Below are 16,622 nucleotides of genomic sequence, written 5' to 3' on the forward strand. Positions count from 1 at the left end.
GGACCAGAGGGAGGGCTGTGTGTCACCAGCGGGGTATGGCGTGGGGACACATAGGTGTTCAGGCCATCAGAACATCCTTGTGACCAGCTCGCCCTTCCTGCCCTCAGCTACCTTCACAGGATGCCGGCCACAGTGGGCATGGAAATAAGGCATGGCCTCAGCTCCTGAGCAAGGGCCCCCTGCTACGGGAGGACCACCGGGTTGTCCCCTCATGCCGTTTTCACCCTGAGGACACTGACTTTGGCAGCATCTGGAGGAGGGAGAGATGCCACCATTTCTGTGAAAAGGGCCTGTGGGTTTTAATTGACCGCAAGCTCGGAGTGAGCCAACGGGTGACCTGATTGCTAAAATAGCCCAGGAGGAGGGCGGAAGCTTCCAGAACAGGGAGGGGGTGGCTAAGATCTCAGCTGGAAGGAAGTGAGGGCACCATTCTTGGAACCTGCCCAAGTCTGCAGCTCCAGAGAGCAGGGAGGCCCTTCTCTGTAAACTCTGCCTTATCCAGCCCCCCTGGGTGAGATCGGGGTGGGACAGGAGGCAGCACTGCCAGAGGCAAAGCTGAGTCGCTCCTGGAGCACAGTAACCTGGGAGGGCGAACGCAGGCCAGCACCCCTGGGCCTTCACCACTCAGTTTAGTTACAAGGGCCCAGGGAGACGAGGTGGGTCAGGCACTCCAGTCCCATGTGGGGAAGCCGAGAGCCTGCCTGAGCCCACAGTGAGAGGGTGACAAAGGCCAGCTGTCCTCCAGCCTTCCTGCTGTACTCAGCAGCTCTGAAAGAAATGCAAGGAACAAAGAAGATGACTTCTCTCATACAGCAGATAATGAATGTTCTGATTCGCAGCCCCTGAGAGCATCAAATCCCAATGTCCCCGGCCAGGAAATTTACAGCCTGCCATTGACCCTTCTGGAGGGCCCAGACAGGGCAGTGTCCCCTTGCTGGTTCCTTCATGGGCAGAGATGGCTGGTGAATCCCACGACCTCTGTGCCGGCTGCCCTCGGCCTCCAGTGGCCCGGCCAGTGTCCCTCAGCTCTGGCCGGTGCTGGGCTGGTCAGTGAGGACAGACCCAGAGGCCACCCAGCTGTGTGCGGGGGCGGGTGGAGGTGGAGGGGACAGGCCTGGGCAAGGGCAACCCCTTCTCTGCCTTTCTGCTTTATGTCTAATTATAAAAGCAATTCATACTCATTGTAAAATTGGGGAACTACATTAAGGTGCAAAGGAGAAAATGAAAGTCATCTGTCATCTCGCTGCCCAGAGATAACTGTCATAACTACTTTGTTATATTTCTCTCCAGTCCTGTTTTTCTATTTGGATCATACATATGCATATAAGTGCATTTTTTAATTATAATAATATTCTGTAGCTGGCTTTACCCCCTGCCTTACGTTATATGGTGAAATGTTTTCTCACAGTTAAAATTTTCTTTAAAGTTATTTAATGGCTATATGGTATTGTGTTAATAATTTAACCATTCTCCTATTTTTTTTTTCATTCTCCTATTTTGACTCTCTCTCTCTCTTTTTAAACCAAGGAGACTTGGCAGTTTTTAAAATTCTGCCCAAAGGGCTCTTGGTTGGCTCAGTCGGTTAAGAGTCTGACTTTAGTTCAGGTCATGATCTCACGGTTCATAAGTTCGAACCCCACATCAGACTCTCTGCTGTAAGCTCAGAGCTTGTTTCAGATTTTCTGACCCCCTCTCTACGCCCCTACCCCATTCACATTCTCTTTCTCTAAAGTGAGTAAACATTAAGAAATACTTTTTTCAAAAAAATAAAATTCCACCTAAAAATTTAGATCCAGCTTTTTAGCTGCTGAGATGGAACAGTTCTGGGTTGCTCTCTGCCATTCACACTGAGAGGGGCCTCTCAGGTTGAACAGCTCAGGTGACAGCAGAGGTAGAGTATTTAGAAACACAAAAACAAAAACAAAAAATAAAAACCACCACCATCGGGATGTTTAGGAAAGGAGTTTCCTGGGACCCCTGGGTGGCTCCGTCGGTGAAGCGTCCTACTTCAGCTCAGGTCATGATCTCACGGCTCGTGAGTTCAAGCCCCACGTCAGGCTCTGTGCTGACAGCTCGGAGCCTGGAGCCTGCTTTCGACTCTATGTCTCCATCTCTCTCTCAAAAATAAATAAACATTAACAAAAATTTTTTTCAATTAAAAAAGGAAAGGAGTTTCCCTCTGTGCCTGCAGCTCATGCAGTGCCCCTGCTGAAGAACGATGGGCATAGCCAGCATGGGTGTAGATGTGCCCATCCTTGCAGGTGGCTTCTTGGCATGTGAGCTGGTGGAGAGGGCTGGCAGTCCTTGGTTCACGTTTTGCCTGTGCCACAGGCTGGTGTGATCTTGGGCCAGTCCTTCCCCTGCCCCGTTTCTCCGTTTCCTAGGCTGTGAAAGGGACCTGATGTCAGAGTGGCTGAACCGAATGCCATAACGCTGCCTCTGAGCCAGGATGCTGTCAGTGGGGAGCAAAGGGACACACGCTTGTTCCTAAGGCATTAATTGGGTTTCCCTGCCCTTTCTGGATCCCTGCTCAGCATCCCAGAACCAGGCCCACGTATGATTCATGGAGAACCCAACCCCTAGAGAAATTTCCCATTGTGTTCAGGGCTCAGGGGTCACGCAAGCAGGGTTTCTGGAGGTTTGGAACTGGATACCACTAGAATATATGCTCCAGGAGGGCAAGAGCCTTGTGCTTCTCGTTTACTTGGTGCCCCCAGTTCCCAGCACGGGGCCTGGCCTACAGTAAGCCTTCAGTAAATACTAGCAGACCCAAGCAAGTGGTGGCCTCTTCCTGCCTCAGTTTCCCTTTCTGTTCTGCTAGGCCATGAGCTCTGCAAGAGCACAGATGAGCCCAGTTTACCTGAGTCCTCAATGCCCAGCAAAGACACTGACATGTGGAGAGGGTCCATGAATGCATAAACAGAGAACAAATGGATTGATGAATAAATCATGTCCCAAGAGAGTCAGAGCTCATGACGCAGGCCCTTCCTTCTCCCACCTCCCCTCCATAGTGGGTCCCTGGCCTCCCTCTGAAGGGTCCTGGATGATCCATCCCTCTGTCCCTCTTTGGTTGAAGTTGGCCGCCAGGAACTCTGAGACTTCCTGGCTGTGTGACTTTGGACAAGTCACTCTACCTCTCTGAGCCCCCATCACCTCTTCTGCAAAATGAGGCAGATATGATGTACTGAAAGGGCTTTATGAGGCTTGGTGCCCGATTGCATATAGCTGGTGCCTGGAAGGTGGTAGGTACCCAAAGAAGCAGCCCCTCTTGTTGCCAGTGGCCTGGCCCTCTGTCCACGATGAGCTCTCTGACTCGAGTTGGCTGAACAATTGACTCTGGGAGGGACATGAGATAATCTTGAGCTGGGGCTACCTGAGAGGCAGCAGAGGGTTACAGATCCCCTGAGACCCCTGCAGCTGTCCTTGGCAATTCGCCTTGGCCCTGCCATTCAGTGCCCTTTCCCCTGCCAGGAAGGCTCACGCTACAGCGGGGGTGGGGGGTGCTGGGGGGGGGCGGGCCTCGGCTGGGAGGCAGGCCGCTCCGCTGGAGAACTGTTCTGATGCCCCTGTGATGGGAGAAGGGAGCTGGCTGCACTGCCAGGAGCTTCCACACCAGGCTGCCCTGGACCGTGCCGTAGGGGCCCCCATGCCTTTACTGCCTGTCACTCATGGCTCTGGGCCTCCCATCTCCAGGCTTCAATCAGATGGAAGATTTGCAGTTTTGATGAGAGTGGCAAATGAAACAATGCACTTTCGCCTCTGCCCCCGCACGCTCCTGAGGTTGTGCTACAGTAACTAGTAACTTTACTAGGAGCCAGCCCACGGAGGTGGGGAGCGTGCCGGGGCCTCTCGCAGCTACCATAGGCCGCCTGGCGGAGCTTCTGAGAGTCTCTGCCTCTGCGCCTGGCCCTGCCACATAGTCGCCGTGGGACATGGACAGGTGACTTCCCTCTCTCAGCCTCCGTGTCCTCATCTGCAAAACCAGGGCGGCCACCTTCCTGGATTTCCGGGAGAAGCCTCTGACGCTGTGCCTGCGAAGGGTCTGGCTAAGTCCAGCCTCAGTGAGAGTGACTTCCCCAGGCACCCAGGCTTCCCAGACCTCAGTTTGCCCAGGTGTACTATGGAGATGATGATCCCACCCATGGCTTCAGGTCATCGGGAAGGTTCCATAAAACCAACCATGTAACCCACCTAGCACAAATATATATTGCTCATTTAGCTCGTTATTACGGGATTTTGTGCCGCTAGTGGGCAAAGCCAGCCAGGATGAGACCCTGCCGCCGCCCGCCCTGCCCCCTGCCCAGGGCTTCTTCCTCTGGCCCACAATAGGAGGCTTGTACAGGTGGGACCAGAGTGACCTCCCTCCGGTTTGCCAGGTCAGAGCCACACTCCCAGTGTCTGGAGCGCAGCGGGGGGATGGCCACGCAGCACCTGCTGCCAGCTACCTGACCGGCTGAGTCTCCAGGAAGCCGCGGTGGAGGCTGGGCCTTGGGGTTTCGGCTAAGCCCTGGGGTGCTGAGCAGACAATGAACTTTGGTCTTCTCCTGAAGTGCCCCTGTGCAGTCTCCCAGTGCCCCAGCGTCTACTTTTCTGGCCACACAATGTCAGAGCGCCGAAGGAATGCCCCAGCCACAGTAAATAGCTTTATTGGTTTTTTTCGGGCTGTAAAAGTAATTCTTGTTCATTGCAGAAAAAAAAAATCAGAAAAGCGTAAATTAAGAGCACCCCAAATCCCAAACTTTTGGCTGCTTTTGTGCATATGCACATAAAGATATAGATTGTTTTTACTAAGATCGACTCTTATGATACACGCTTTAAAAATTGAAATGAGAATACTTGATTTTTTTAATGTTTATTTATTTTTGAGAGAGAGACAGAGCATGAGCAAGGGAGGGGCAGAGAGAGAGGGAGACACAGAATCCAAAGCAGGCTCCAGGCTCCGAGCTGTCAGCACAGAGCCCAACACGGAGCTCGAACCCATGAGCCATGAGATCATGACCTGAGCCAAAGTCAGACACTTAACCGACTGAGCCACCCAGGGCACTCAGGTGCCCTGAGAATACTTGATTTTTAACTTTTTTGTTACAAAATATGACACAGAATGACCATACAAAATAATTGTTCAGTTGACATATTATTATAAGGCAAACTTCTGGAACCACTGCCCAGGTGAAGAACTCTGCCAGCCACCCTAGAAGCCTTCAGTGTGCCCCCTCACCCTACCCCACTACAAAGAGTTACTGTTAGCCTGACTTTTTTTTTCTTTTTTCTTTTCTTTCTTTTCTTTTCTTTCCTTTCCTTTTCTTTTTCTTTTTTTTTTTTAAATAATCTCTCCTCCCAGCATGGGGCTTGAACTCATGACCCTGAGATCAGGAGTCACATGCTCTACTGACTGAGCCAGACAGGTGCCTTTTTTTTTCTTTCTTTTTTTAAAGTAAGCTTTATGCCCAACATGGGCCTTGAACTCATGACCCAGAGATCAAGAATCATGGTCCACCGACTGAGCCAGCCAGGTGCCCCACTGTTATCCTGACTTTTAAGGTCATCACTTTCTTGCTAGTTATCACTCAGTGTGAATCCCTAGATACTATAATTTTGCCTTTAAAAAAAAAATCTCTTTTAAGTCCCTTTTAATCTATAGATGTATTTTTTTAACTTTTTTTTTTTTTTTTTTTTTTTTTTTTACAAAACATGACAGTATATCTTAGACCTTGTCCATGTTAGTAAATGTGACTCTCATTTTTATTTTTATTTTTTTCAATGATTCCATTGTTCCATCCCAGAGTTGAACATAACTGACCGGTCCCCCCCACTGATGGACACTTAGGTTACACTTTTGCTGTTACAAACAATCCTATGCTGGAAATCTTTATACCTATCTTTTTATGCACTTGAGTAATTCTTAGAAGAAATTTCTGGAAGTAGAGTCATGGGTCCAAAGAATAGGTTTGTTTGGTTTTTTTTTTTAACAGTATGATTCACTTGCCATCCCATTCGCCCATTTGAAGCACACAACTCAATAGTTTTTCAATGGTATGTTCAGAGTTGTGCAATCATCACCACCATCAATTTCAGAACATTTTCATCATCCCAGAAAGAACTCCACACCCATTTCTTCCCAGTCCCTTCCCCCTACCTCTAGGCAATCACTGCTGTAAAAGAGTCTGCAAGGTTCACCCATTGTGGACACTTCATGTAAATGAAACCATACAATGTGCGATCTTTTGTGACTGACTTCTTTCACTTAGCATATATTTCAGGGTTTACCCATGTCACAACACGTATCAGTACTCCTTTCCTTTTTCTTGCTGAATAATATTTCTGTGTGTAGCTAGACCACATTTTATCTATTCATTCATCAGTTGATGGGCATTTGTGTTGTTTCTACTTTCTTAGCTATCATGAATAATACATCTGTGAACATTCGTGTAAGATTTGGGATGAACATATGTTTTCCCTTCTCTCAGATCTGTACCTCCCAGGTATAGAACTGCTGGGTCACGTGGTCATGCTACTTAAGCTTTTGAGGAACTCCCAGACTGTTTTTCTTTTTTTCTTTTTTTCTTTTTTTTTTAATTTTTTTTAACGTTTATTTATTTTTGAGACAGAGAGAGACAGAGCATGAACGGGGAGGGGCAGAGAGAGAGGAAGACACAGAATCAGAAGCAGGCTCCAGGCTCTGAGCTGTCAGCCCAGAGCCTGACGCGGGGCTCGAACTCACGGACCGCGAGATCATGACCTGAGCTGAAGTCCGACGCTTAACCGACCAAGCCACCCAGGCGCCCCTCCCAGACTGTTTTTCAAGATGGCTGCACTGTTTGCATTCCCACCAGTAGTGCGTGAGGGTTCTGATTTCTCCACATCCTTGCCAACACTTTTCACTGTTTTGTTTTTTTTTTTTTTTGATTACAGCAAACTTACTGTGTGTGAAGTAGCATCTCATGGTTTTGATTTGCATTTCCCAAATGGCTAGTGATTTTCAGCATCTTTTCATGAGCTTATGGACCATTTGTATATCTTCTTTGGATCAATGTTTATGCAGATCATTTGCCCATTTTTAAATTGGGTTATTTGTCTTTTAGTACTGAGTTGTAAGAGTCCTTTATGTATTCTGGTTACAATTCCTTATCCAGATATATGGTTTGCAGATATTTTCTCCCATTCTATGTCTTTTCACTTTTTTTTCCTTTTTTTTTTTTTAATATTTTATTTTAAGTAATCTCTACACCCAACGTGCCTCGAGCTCACAACCCCAAGATCAATACTTGCACGTTCTACCAACTGAGCCAGCCAGGCGCCCTGTCTTTTCATTTTCTTGACGATGTCCTTTGCAGCACAGAAGTTTGTTATTTTGATGATGTCCAATTTACCTGTTTTTTTTTTGTTGTTGTTGCTATGCTTTTGCGTCATATTATCGACTAATCCTAGGTAATGAAGATTCAGGCCTGTGCTTTCTTCTAAGAGTCTTATAGTTTTAACTCTTATATTTGGGTGTAAGATCCATTTTGAGTTAATTTCTGTGTAGGGTGTGAGGAAGGTGCCCAGCCTCCTTTTTTTGCAATGTGGATGTCTAGTTGCCCCAGGCACCATTTGTTGAAAAGACTGTCCTTTCCCCACTGAACTTTCTGGGCACTCTTTTTTTTTTATTTTTTTTATTAAGTTTACGTGTTTATCTTGAGGCAGGGGGTGGGGGACAGAGAAAGAGAGGGACAGAAAGAATCTCAAGAGGGCTCCACACTCAGCATGGAGCCTGATGCGGGGCTCAATCCCATGATCCCATGACCGATAGATCATGACCTGAGCCAAAATCAAGAGTCAGACGCTTAACTGACTGAGCCACCCAGGCGCCCCTGTCTGGGCACTCTTGTTGAAGATTAATTGTCTGTAAATGTGAGGGTTTATTTTTGGACTCTCATTCCGTTCTGTTAATCTATATATCTATTCTTATGTCAATACCACACTGTTTTAACTACTGTAACTTTGTAGAAAACTTCCTATGGTTTCTCCAACAATGTTCTTCTTTTTTCAATATTGTTTTGGCTATTTGGGGTCACTTGAATTTCTCTAAGAAATTTAAGATCAGCTTGATAATTTCTGCAAAGAAGCAAGTTGGAATTTTGTTGGAGATGGTATTGAATCTGAAGATCAATTTTGGGAGTCTTGCCATCTTAACAATATTGGGTCTTCAGATCCATGAACATGGGATGTTTTTCCATATATTTAGGTCTACGTTAATTTCTTTCAACAGTATTTTGTAATTTTTAGAGTATAAGTTTTATACTTGTTTTGTTAAATTATTTGTAAGCATTTTATTCTTTTATGCTAATATAAATAGAATTAATTTCTTAATTACATTTTGAAGTGTTCATTGCAAGTGCACAGAGATACAGTTGCCTTTTTTTGTATATTCATCTTGAATCCTGCAACCTTGCTGAACTCATTTTTTAGTTCTAAATTTTTGTGTGTGGATTCTATTTAGGATTTTCTATTTACAAGATCATGTCACCTGAAAATAGAGATAGTTTTACTTCTTCCCTTGCAATCTGGATGCCTTTCCCCACCTTGTTTAAGTATACTGGCTGGAACTTCCAGTAAAATGTTGACTAGAAAGGCAGGAGTGTACATCATTGTCTTGTTTCTGGTCTCAGGGGGAAATCACCCAGTCTTTCACCATTAAGTGTGATACCCAATACTCTCTGTAGGAAGGCTCATTTTAGGCTTTCCTGAAAGGCTGGTTGGTTAGAGCCTCACTATTAGCAGCATATGAGAGGGACCCCAGTCCCTAATCTCCTTGTCAGTAGCTCCAGGTTTTAGGAGGAGCTAAAGGAGGCTCCTTCTGAGCCTTGGCCTGAGGAGCCCAAGGCCAGAGAGCAGAAGTGTTGCATACATCATCACACAGTTGCTCAGCTACCTGCCATTCCAATTGTCTTTGGTCACTGGGGAGTGAGCCTCTGGGACACTCAGTCTTCCCTCCCCTGGTGGAGATGCCTCGCGACCCACCAAGAGCAGCCACTGGTGCAGAAGGAGACCTGGCTTCTGTTCTGGACCTGGCCACGGACTTACTGCATGACCTTGAGCAAGTTACTCCCCCTCCACACCCCTCGCAGCCCCAGGCCTTTGTTTTCCTATCTGTGCAGTGGGAGAGGTGGTTCAACTCTGAAGTCTCCACGTCTGACCCGTCTGACCGTCCACCCTTAAGCCTGGGCTGCTTCTGCCACTGCCCAGAGTGGCCACCAGAGGGCACCCCAGACCAGCATTTGGCCCAGCTAGGGCACAGGGGGCCCTGGGGAGGCTGAGAAGCAGGGTGTGTTTTTAAGGAGCTGCTAGCTTTGCTTGCTCAGGCTTCCTTGTGGCTACACCTGCCAGGCCCTGTGCCTCATTCCTCTGGATGAGCCCTGGTCTCCGAGGAGGGAGGATGGAGACATCACCCCCAAGACCAGTGACCTTGCACTCATCCCTGACTGCCTTGGTTTGGCTGCCTAAGGCCCAGGCATCCGGTGTCAGGGCCAACAGCCTTGAGTGTCTCAGCCGGGAAAGGTTTCTACTGTCTCTGGGCCCCTGTGGGCACCGCATCCTTTGCCTACTGCATTTCGTGGCAGTACAAAGCCTCCCTCCTGGTGAGTTCCCGGCCACCTGGAAGGGAACAATTACAGCCCCTTTAGGACATGGATGGATTCTTGCCGGGGGTCCTGGACAGTGTAGCATCTGAAACCACACCCTCTGGGACTCCCAGATTCCTCAAGACACCGACTCCCCAAACCTCAGAACTAGGCACCTTAGGCATCAGAGACCACCCGACACTCCCCAGGGCAGAGTATCTGAGCCCCGTGGCGAAGGATTCTCCTGGGAGCACCAGAGGGGTTCCAGCAGCCCTCTCTAGCCTCCCCCCGGTGCTGATTGTACCCTCCAAATAGAAGCAGAACTTTTGCTTTCAAATCGAGCTCCCAGTCAAAGCAGCAGCTCTCAGCCTCTCGCGTGGAAGCACACTGGAGCACGTGCCCAGATGCCCGCCACGTTTGCCTGGAGCCCCCATTGTTGTGTCTTCCCCCCCTTCCACACCGGGTCCTCTTGAGGGCAGAGTGAGTGTCCAGTTCCCCTACGTCCACTTCAGGGTGGCTGGCTCAGGACTTGGCATCCAGTAGAGAAGCTCAGCAGGTGTCACTATGGGAACGCTGACCCCATCGTCTCCCACTCCGGGGACCAGGGCTGCCTCTGCCCCTTTCTGAGCCGTACGACTTTGGGCAGGTCACTTAGGTTTCTGCGCATCCACTTTGTTTTTTCTTTGTTCCTCTACTTCCCTCAAACGGTCACGGGGGTCAGAGCAGAGATGAGAGCCGTGGTGTGAAGGGTGACCTGCTCTCCCTGTGTCTGACACAGGGACACAGGCCCTTATCACCCCTGCTGCAGCTGTGGTGTCAACCAGGAGGTCACATGGAAGAGAGGTGGACAGCAGGCCACATGACTCCCTGGGATTTTCAAATAATGGCTGGCGTTTTCTGGGCCCCTTCTGTGCACCAGACATTGTGCTGAGTAGCTCACCTGGGTCATCTCTCTCGATCCCTTCAGCGACCCTGTGAGGAGGACGCATTACCGTCCTCAGCTTTGCAGATGAGGAAACCGAAGCATGGAACGATTAGCTACCTCGCCCAAGGTCCCACAGTTGGCAAAAGGTGGGGCTGGGGCTTGGACCTCCGGCCTCTGGAGCCCATGCTCTTAGCCACTGGGCCACTTCCTGCCTTGAGCAGATGTGGGGCTGGGACGGGCAGTTTGGGGTCTTTTTGTCCACGACATAGGAACCTCCAAGGACCACAGATCCTCGGTTCTGATCCTCTTTTCTAGACTTGTGTACCGAGACCAGAAAGGAACCCCTCCTCTCAATCTCTGTCTCTCTCTCTCACACACACACCAGGGCCTATGGGGCAAAGCAGGACCCCAGCGACAGCAGGTGTTGTCACAGCAGGGAAATTGGGTAATCCTCAAAGCCCCTATGAGTCTCAGAATCTGTGATTCGAAAAGTCATCTCGGGGTCTCGTCCACAACAGCAAACCTCCCGTCTTGGTCGAGCTCATTTGCCCAACTCGGGGGTCTTGGGAGAGGGTGAAAGGAAGTACCTCAGAGGCTCAAAACGATGCCCACCCTCCAGCCCAGACACTGGGCACCAGCAGGCTCCTCCTCCCCAACGCCCGGGCCCTTATCAGGAAAGCAATTTGGGTTGGTGGGGAGGGGGAAGTCCGAGGCCCCGGGCTCCGGCAAGGTGGGTAGGAGAGATAGGGAAGTGGGGAGGGGGCCGTGGGGCCCTGCTGGGAGGGCCTGAGGATGGAAGGGATGCCGGGAGCCAGCGCTGTCCTTGCTGGCCTGGCCTCTTGACATGGTCCCAGAGCTGCCTTCCCTCCTTGCCAGGCAAGGCGCCCGCACCTTTAATTAGCGAGCAGCAGCCTCTCCCCGATTCATCTCAGTCACTGTTTAATTAGCCGCGCACAAGGCACCCCTACCCCCCAGCTCTGGGTTGAGCAGCCTGCCTCTCTCACGGAGGCTGCCACCACCTCATGGTGTCCCCTCTCACACACACACACACCCCACCGTATTTATTCTGCTCCCCAGAAGGGGGGATGGGGCGGGCACGCCTGGCTGAAACCTCAAGGAGATTCTGGGCACTGACGCTTGTATTCAAAGCATCCAGCAAACATTATTAGGGCTTCGAGTCTGCGCCAGGCTGGCGCTGGGCGGAACCCAGGCTGGATGGGGGTGGCCGGCCGCCGTCCTGTCCAACTGTTCCAGAACGGCTTTTCCCTTTGGGAGGTGCCGGGACACCTCTCCAGCTGGTCCCAGGGTGTTGGGAAAAGCTTAATAATCCTCCCTGTTGCTCCCCCCCGCACCCCGCAACCAGAAAGGAACGACCCTTTCTTCCTTCGCCTCCCTGCCCCAGAGCCCAGCAAGCCCCCCAGAGAAGGCTGCATCCACTGCGGGGGAGAGGGCCCTTCCTCCAGCCGGGCCTCCGCAGTGCTCAGATCCCAGAGGCCCGGGCCGAGGCCATGGGCAAAGGGAGGCGGTGAGGCGTCTCAGTCCCGCTCTGGGGCCTTGGGGGCACAGGAGAGAGCCCACAGCCTGTGGCCGAACCGGCTGCCCTCTGTTGCCCTGAAGCAGGGTGGAGCTGGTGGCCCCGGCAGCGCTCACACCCTTCCGGGCAGAGCCGGGGTGCCACCGCCTCAGGGCAGCCAGCTGGAGGCTGGAGGCTCAGGTTCCAGCAGCCCTGCGCCCCAGTCCCTCCTGTGGCTCCAGGCAAATCAGCCGCCCTGGGGCCTCAGTCCTGCCCACAGAAGGGTGCCGGCCCCCCTGCTCTGATATGGACTAGGGACACGGAAGGACTAACGCTTTATCTGGTACTGACCGTCTGTGTGGCCGCGGCCAGCCACCAAACTGTGCCGTGCCTCAGTTTCCCCATAATGTCTACCTCGTGGGCTGTCCTGAGGATTAAATGATTCACGATGTTTAACACACTCAGAACGGTGCCTGGCAGAGGGAGGAATCATTGGCTGTTTCTGCCATGATTTCCCCTGCTTTTACCGATCGATATTTATTGCCAGGTATGAGGGACTTGGTGGTGAGTAATATGGCAATCTCCCTGCCTTTCAGAGTTTTCCTTCCGGTGGGGGAGGCGGATGAAAACAAGTAAATAAAGGAAAAGTGCAATTTCATCTGAACAAAGTCTGCGGTTTAGTTAATAGTAATGTGCCGGCGTTAACATCTTGGTTTTAACAGATGTACCATGGTCAGGTTAAGGGACGCGGTGACGTGGAGAAAAGTGGATGAAATGTATACAGCGACCCTCTGTACTGTCTTTGCAGCTTTTCTGTGAACCTAAAATTATCCCTCCCCCAAAAAAGTTTATTTAAAAAATACAATTTCGGGTAAGGGTAAGTGCCATGAAGAAAATAAACAGGGCTAAGATAGAAGAGGGTGTGGGGGCCGTTGTAGACAGGGTGGGGTCTAGGAGGGTCTCTGTGAAGAAGTGACACTTGGGAGAAACTGAGTGATGGGAAGGAGCCAACCTTGGGAGATGAGGGAAGGGCCTGCCCCAAGCGGACTGACCGGCAAGTGCAAAGGCCCGGAGGCAACCACTGCCTTGGGAGGTTTGCAGTCCACCCGCTGGGTGGGAGAGGCTGGATGTGGGGAGATGCGTTCAGAGGAGGAAGTAGCTTCCCTTCAGCATCATTTTGCCCTTTCAGAGGACAGGAAGGAAGGAGACTCAGCAAGAGCCTGTACCTAGCACTCTGGTACCTCTTTTTTTTTTTTTTTTTTTTTTAAGTAAGCTCTACGCCCAACACGGGGCTTGAACTCACGGCCCAGAGATCAAGAGTTGCACGTTTCACCAACTGAGCCTGCCAGGCCCCTCTCTAGTAGCTCATTTTAGTCTGTAACTTAGTTACCCCGTGGGGGCAATGTGGTCATTTCGCTGCTAGACAAGCCGGTGGACAGGTGGAGACTCGGCCCATGTCACAGGCCTGTGCTTGGAAGGAGACACCTCCTGGGTGTTGAGGTCGTGCTGGGGTCTCGCTGGGAGACACGGAGCGGGTCCAGGCCTGGGTGTGGCTACGGAGGGGTGGGCCAAGCCAGGCACCCTGTGGATGGGGTCTCTGGCCAGCATGAGACCATGTGTCATGGCAAGGGAGCACCTCTGTGTGATAGTTACGTAATCCACTCCAGTAACAGTAACACCACACGTATGTCATACAAAATTCTGGAAGTCCAAAACAACAGATAGGATGACAATTTAGATTCCCCCCTCCCCCCCCCACTTTTCCTCCCCAGAGATGCTGTCTGAGACCCGTTCCTTGAGGTCTGGACGACAACTCTTGGACCACACCAGCGGACCATCAGCGGGCCCCCTGGTACCACCTTCCAGAAAGCCCTAGATGCAGGGCTGTCTTTTCTCATCCTCATCCCCAGCCTTGCCGTGTGTGTATTGAGCCCTTCCCGTTAAGTCAGAGTGAACTGGGGCGCAGGCAGGTTAAGTCGCTCTCCCACAGGGTTCAGACTCAGGGACTCTCTGACAGCATTGTACAGATGAGGAAAGCGAGGCACAGAGGTTGTGCGACCAGCCCCCCGTGACTCTGAGCGGGTTGAGGGGCCGGGACCCGAGTCCGGCTGGCTCACTTCAGAACCCACTGCACCGCTGCGGCACCGTCCTGGGAGAAACGCCCCCAACTCTGGAGCCCACCGGACCCAGGACTGATGTCCACCACTGCCTGGCTGCATAGCCTCGGGCAAGTCACCGTCTTCCCTGCGATGCGGGGGGGCCCCCCCCAGGACAAAGAGAAGGAAGCTTTCCTCTCAGATGGCTTGAGGGTGAGTGCAAGTGGTGGAGAGCTCAGGCGTGGGGCGGGCTCCGGGCACACTGGTCTCACCCCCGCTTGTCATGATGGGCAGGAGGAAGGGCACAGCCAGGTGGGTGCTTCAGGGGGCCCTCAGCTCAGGTGGGGCCTTCCTTCCCTGCAGCTGTGCAGACAGAGCAGGGGGTCGGCCCACGAGAGGCATGGGTGGAACCCTCTCCCCACTGCCTCCCAGCACGCAGCCACGCTGCTGACCCAGGAGTTCTGAGGAGTCAGGAGAGGGGAGGGGGGTTTCCAAAGGTTTGTGTGATGCCCGCCCCCCCCCCCACCCACACACAGGCTGAGGACCAGGACCCTGCGGGGGTGGAGAGGTGGCTGGGGCAGGATGCAGAGGAGGAGGCTGCAGCCAGAAGCGGGCACCCAGGTGCCAGCTTAGGCTGGATTCCTGGGGGTCTCCATACTGGCAGTGTGACCTCAGGCTGGTGGGCTGGCCTCCAGCCAGGCAGGCTCAGAAAACGGATTCATCTACCTGCCCTGCCCACCCCGGGATGATCAGAATGTTGGGGGCTAAAACAATCAGATTCTCCAGGACAAACCCAAATGCCAGTTTTTTTTCATCTGCAGTGTGCACCAGACTGTTAGGGGCCAGACTATTTTAGTCCCCCATCCGGTCCCCTTCCTCACACCCTAGGCCCTGAGAACCTGGGTTAGTAATGACAAGGGGGCCCTGGGATCTAGGTGTAGACCGAGGTCTTGGAGTGATCCTAGCCAGGCTGCATCAGAACAGCACCGTGGAGCGGAGAATGCTGGGACCGGGGAGGCAAAACCACGCTTGGGTTTGCCGCCCGGCTCTGCTGTGTCCCTGGGCATGCTAACTCACCACCGTGAGCCTCATTTTCCCCATCTGTAAAACGGGGCTGTTATCAGGCCGAGATCTCACCGCAAAGATAGAGCTTCTGACACAATGCACAACCTGTAGTAGGTGCTCAATAAATCACTCTCCTCCACTGACTAGCCAAGTAATCTTGTTTTCCAAACCCTACGGGGCCTAGAGACAAACTCTGGCACTTGTCCTGTATTCACATGGCCGCCTGGGATCTGTATTTTGGCTGCCAAATGCTGGAACATTTACAAGAAGATGGAAGAGATGATTTGCAAGTGGTGCTGTCCCTGCTAATGGGGCTTGGTGGTCACAGGGCCTCCTCTGCAGGTGCCAGGAGTCTCCTGAGCCCGAGACACCTCTCTCTTGCCCGAGGCTGGGCTTGCCCAACTCACAGAGGTTTCTCTTTGGCAAGTCCTTTTTCTCAAAGGCTCCTGACAAGACAAGACGCCGCCTTCTGTCCTGATGATGCCTGGGTGTTGCGTGTGGTCTGTAAGAGCCGAGGCTGCTGCGGAGGGTGGAAGGGGGCTGGGTCAGTTCTTGCCGGGCATCCTTGAGGGGCCTTCACGCTCCGATCCCCCCCTGACCCGTGGAGCAGGGCTGAGGGCACATGGCAGGGCGACGCTCGCCTGTGGGCCAGCGTGACCGTGCTTGAAAAACTGGGGGTTTCTGAGGGGGTTTTCAAGGCAAGGAGGATGATTTTTAGAAAACGTTCTGTCTTTTCTGTGAGGTGGAAACTGTGAGCCAGATATGACCTTGACCATCAGTGCTTTTCCAGGAAGATGCTAAATTGATATTGGGCCGAAAAGGGCATTCGTGGTCAAATAAATTTGGGAAACACCACCATGAACATCCGATGGGCTTCCTCACTGCAGGTTTCTCAGGCCCTTTCCTGAGCATTTGCTAAGGGCAGGGGCTGTACCTACTCAGCAGCCAGGCCTGTTGGATGGTCATGTTCTTTTCAACCGTCTTTTCTTTCTTTCTCCCTCCCTTCCGTCCTTCCTTCCTTCCTTCCTTTCTTTTTTAAATTTATTTATTTATTTTGAGAGAGAAAGAGGGAGAGCGTGCGCAGGGGAGGGGCAGAGAGAGAGGGAGACAGAATCCCAAGCAGGCTCCTCACAGCCAGCACAGAGTCCGATGACGTGAGGTTCACACCCACGGACCGTGAGATCACGACCTGAGCGGAAACCAAGAGTCAGATGCTTAACTTACTGAGCCACCCAGGCGTCCCTCAAATTGTTTTCTCAAAAAGCATCTCGTGAGACTAGAGGGCTATGGAACACACTTTGGGAAATGCCGAAACGGTTGAAAATTTCCCCCTCCTCCATGTATGAAAGCTGGAGGACATGAGGGGGAGATGGAGGCCAAATAAGTTGAAAGGACTTGGAGGATGTTCGAACCTTTATTTTATT

At 51.7% G+C, this 16,622-nt stretch overlaps 1 protein-coding gene across 1 annotated transcript; it reads left to right on the forward strand.

The window, feature by feature from the left end:
• Window positions 1-2,218: 2,218 nt before the first annotated feature.
• Window positions 2,219-13,284, forward strand: LOC122215199 (uncharacterized protein C20orf203). Its single transcript, XM_042930309.1, is given in 7 exon segments — window positions 2,219-2,276; window positions 4,249-4,342; window positions 10,378-10,442; window positions 10,993-11,201; window positions 11,203-11,249; window positions 11,251-11,361; window positions 11,363-13,284. Coding segments are annotated over 7 exon segments (693 nt in total). The 3' UTR covers window positions 11,472-13,284.
• The last annotated feature ends 3,338 nt before the right edge of the window (window positions 13,285-16,622 follow it).

The sequence above is a fragment of the Panthera leo genome, chromosome A3 (genome assembly GCF_018350215.1).
Source record: "Panthera leo isolate Ple1 chromosome A3, P.leo_Ple1_pat1.1, whole genome shotgun sequence".
In the NCBI taxonomy this organism is placed as follows: domain Eukaryota; kingdom Metazoa; phylum Chordata; class Mammalia; order Carnivora; family Felidae; genus Panthera; species Panthera leo.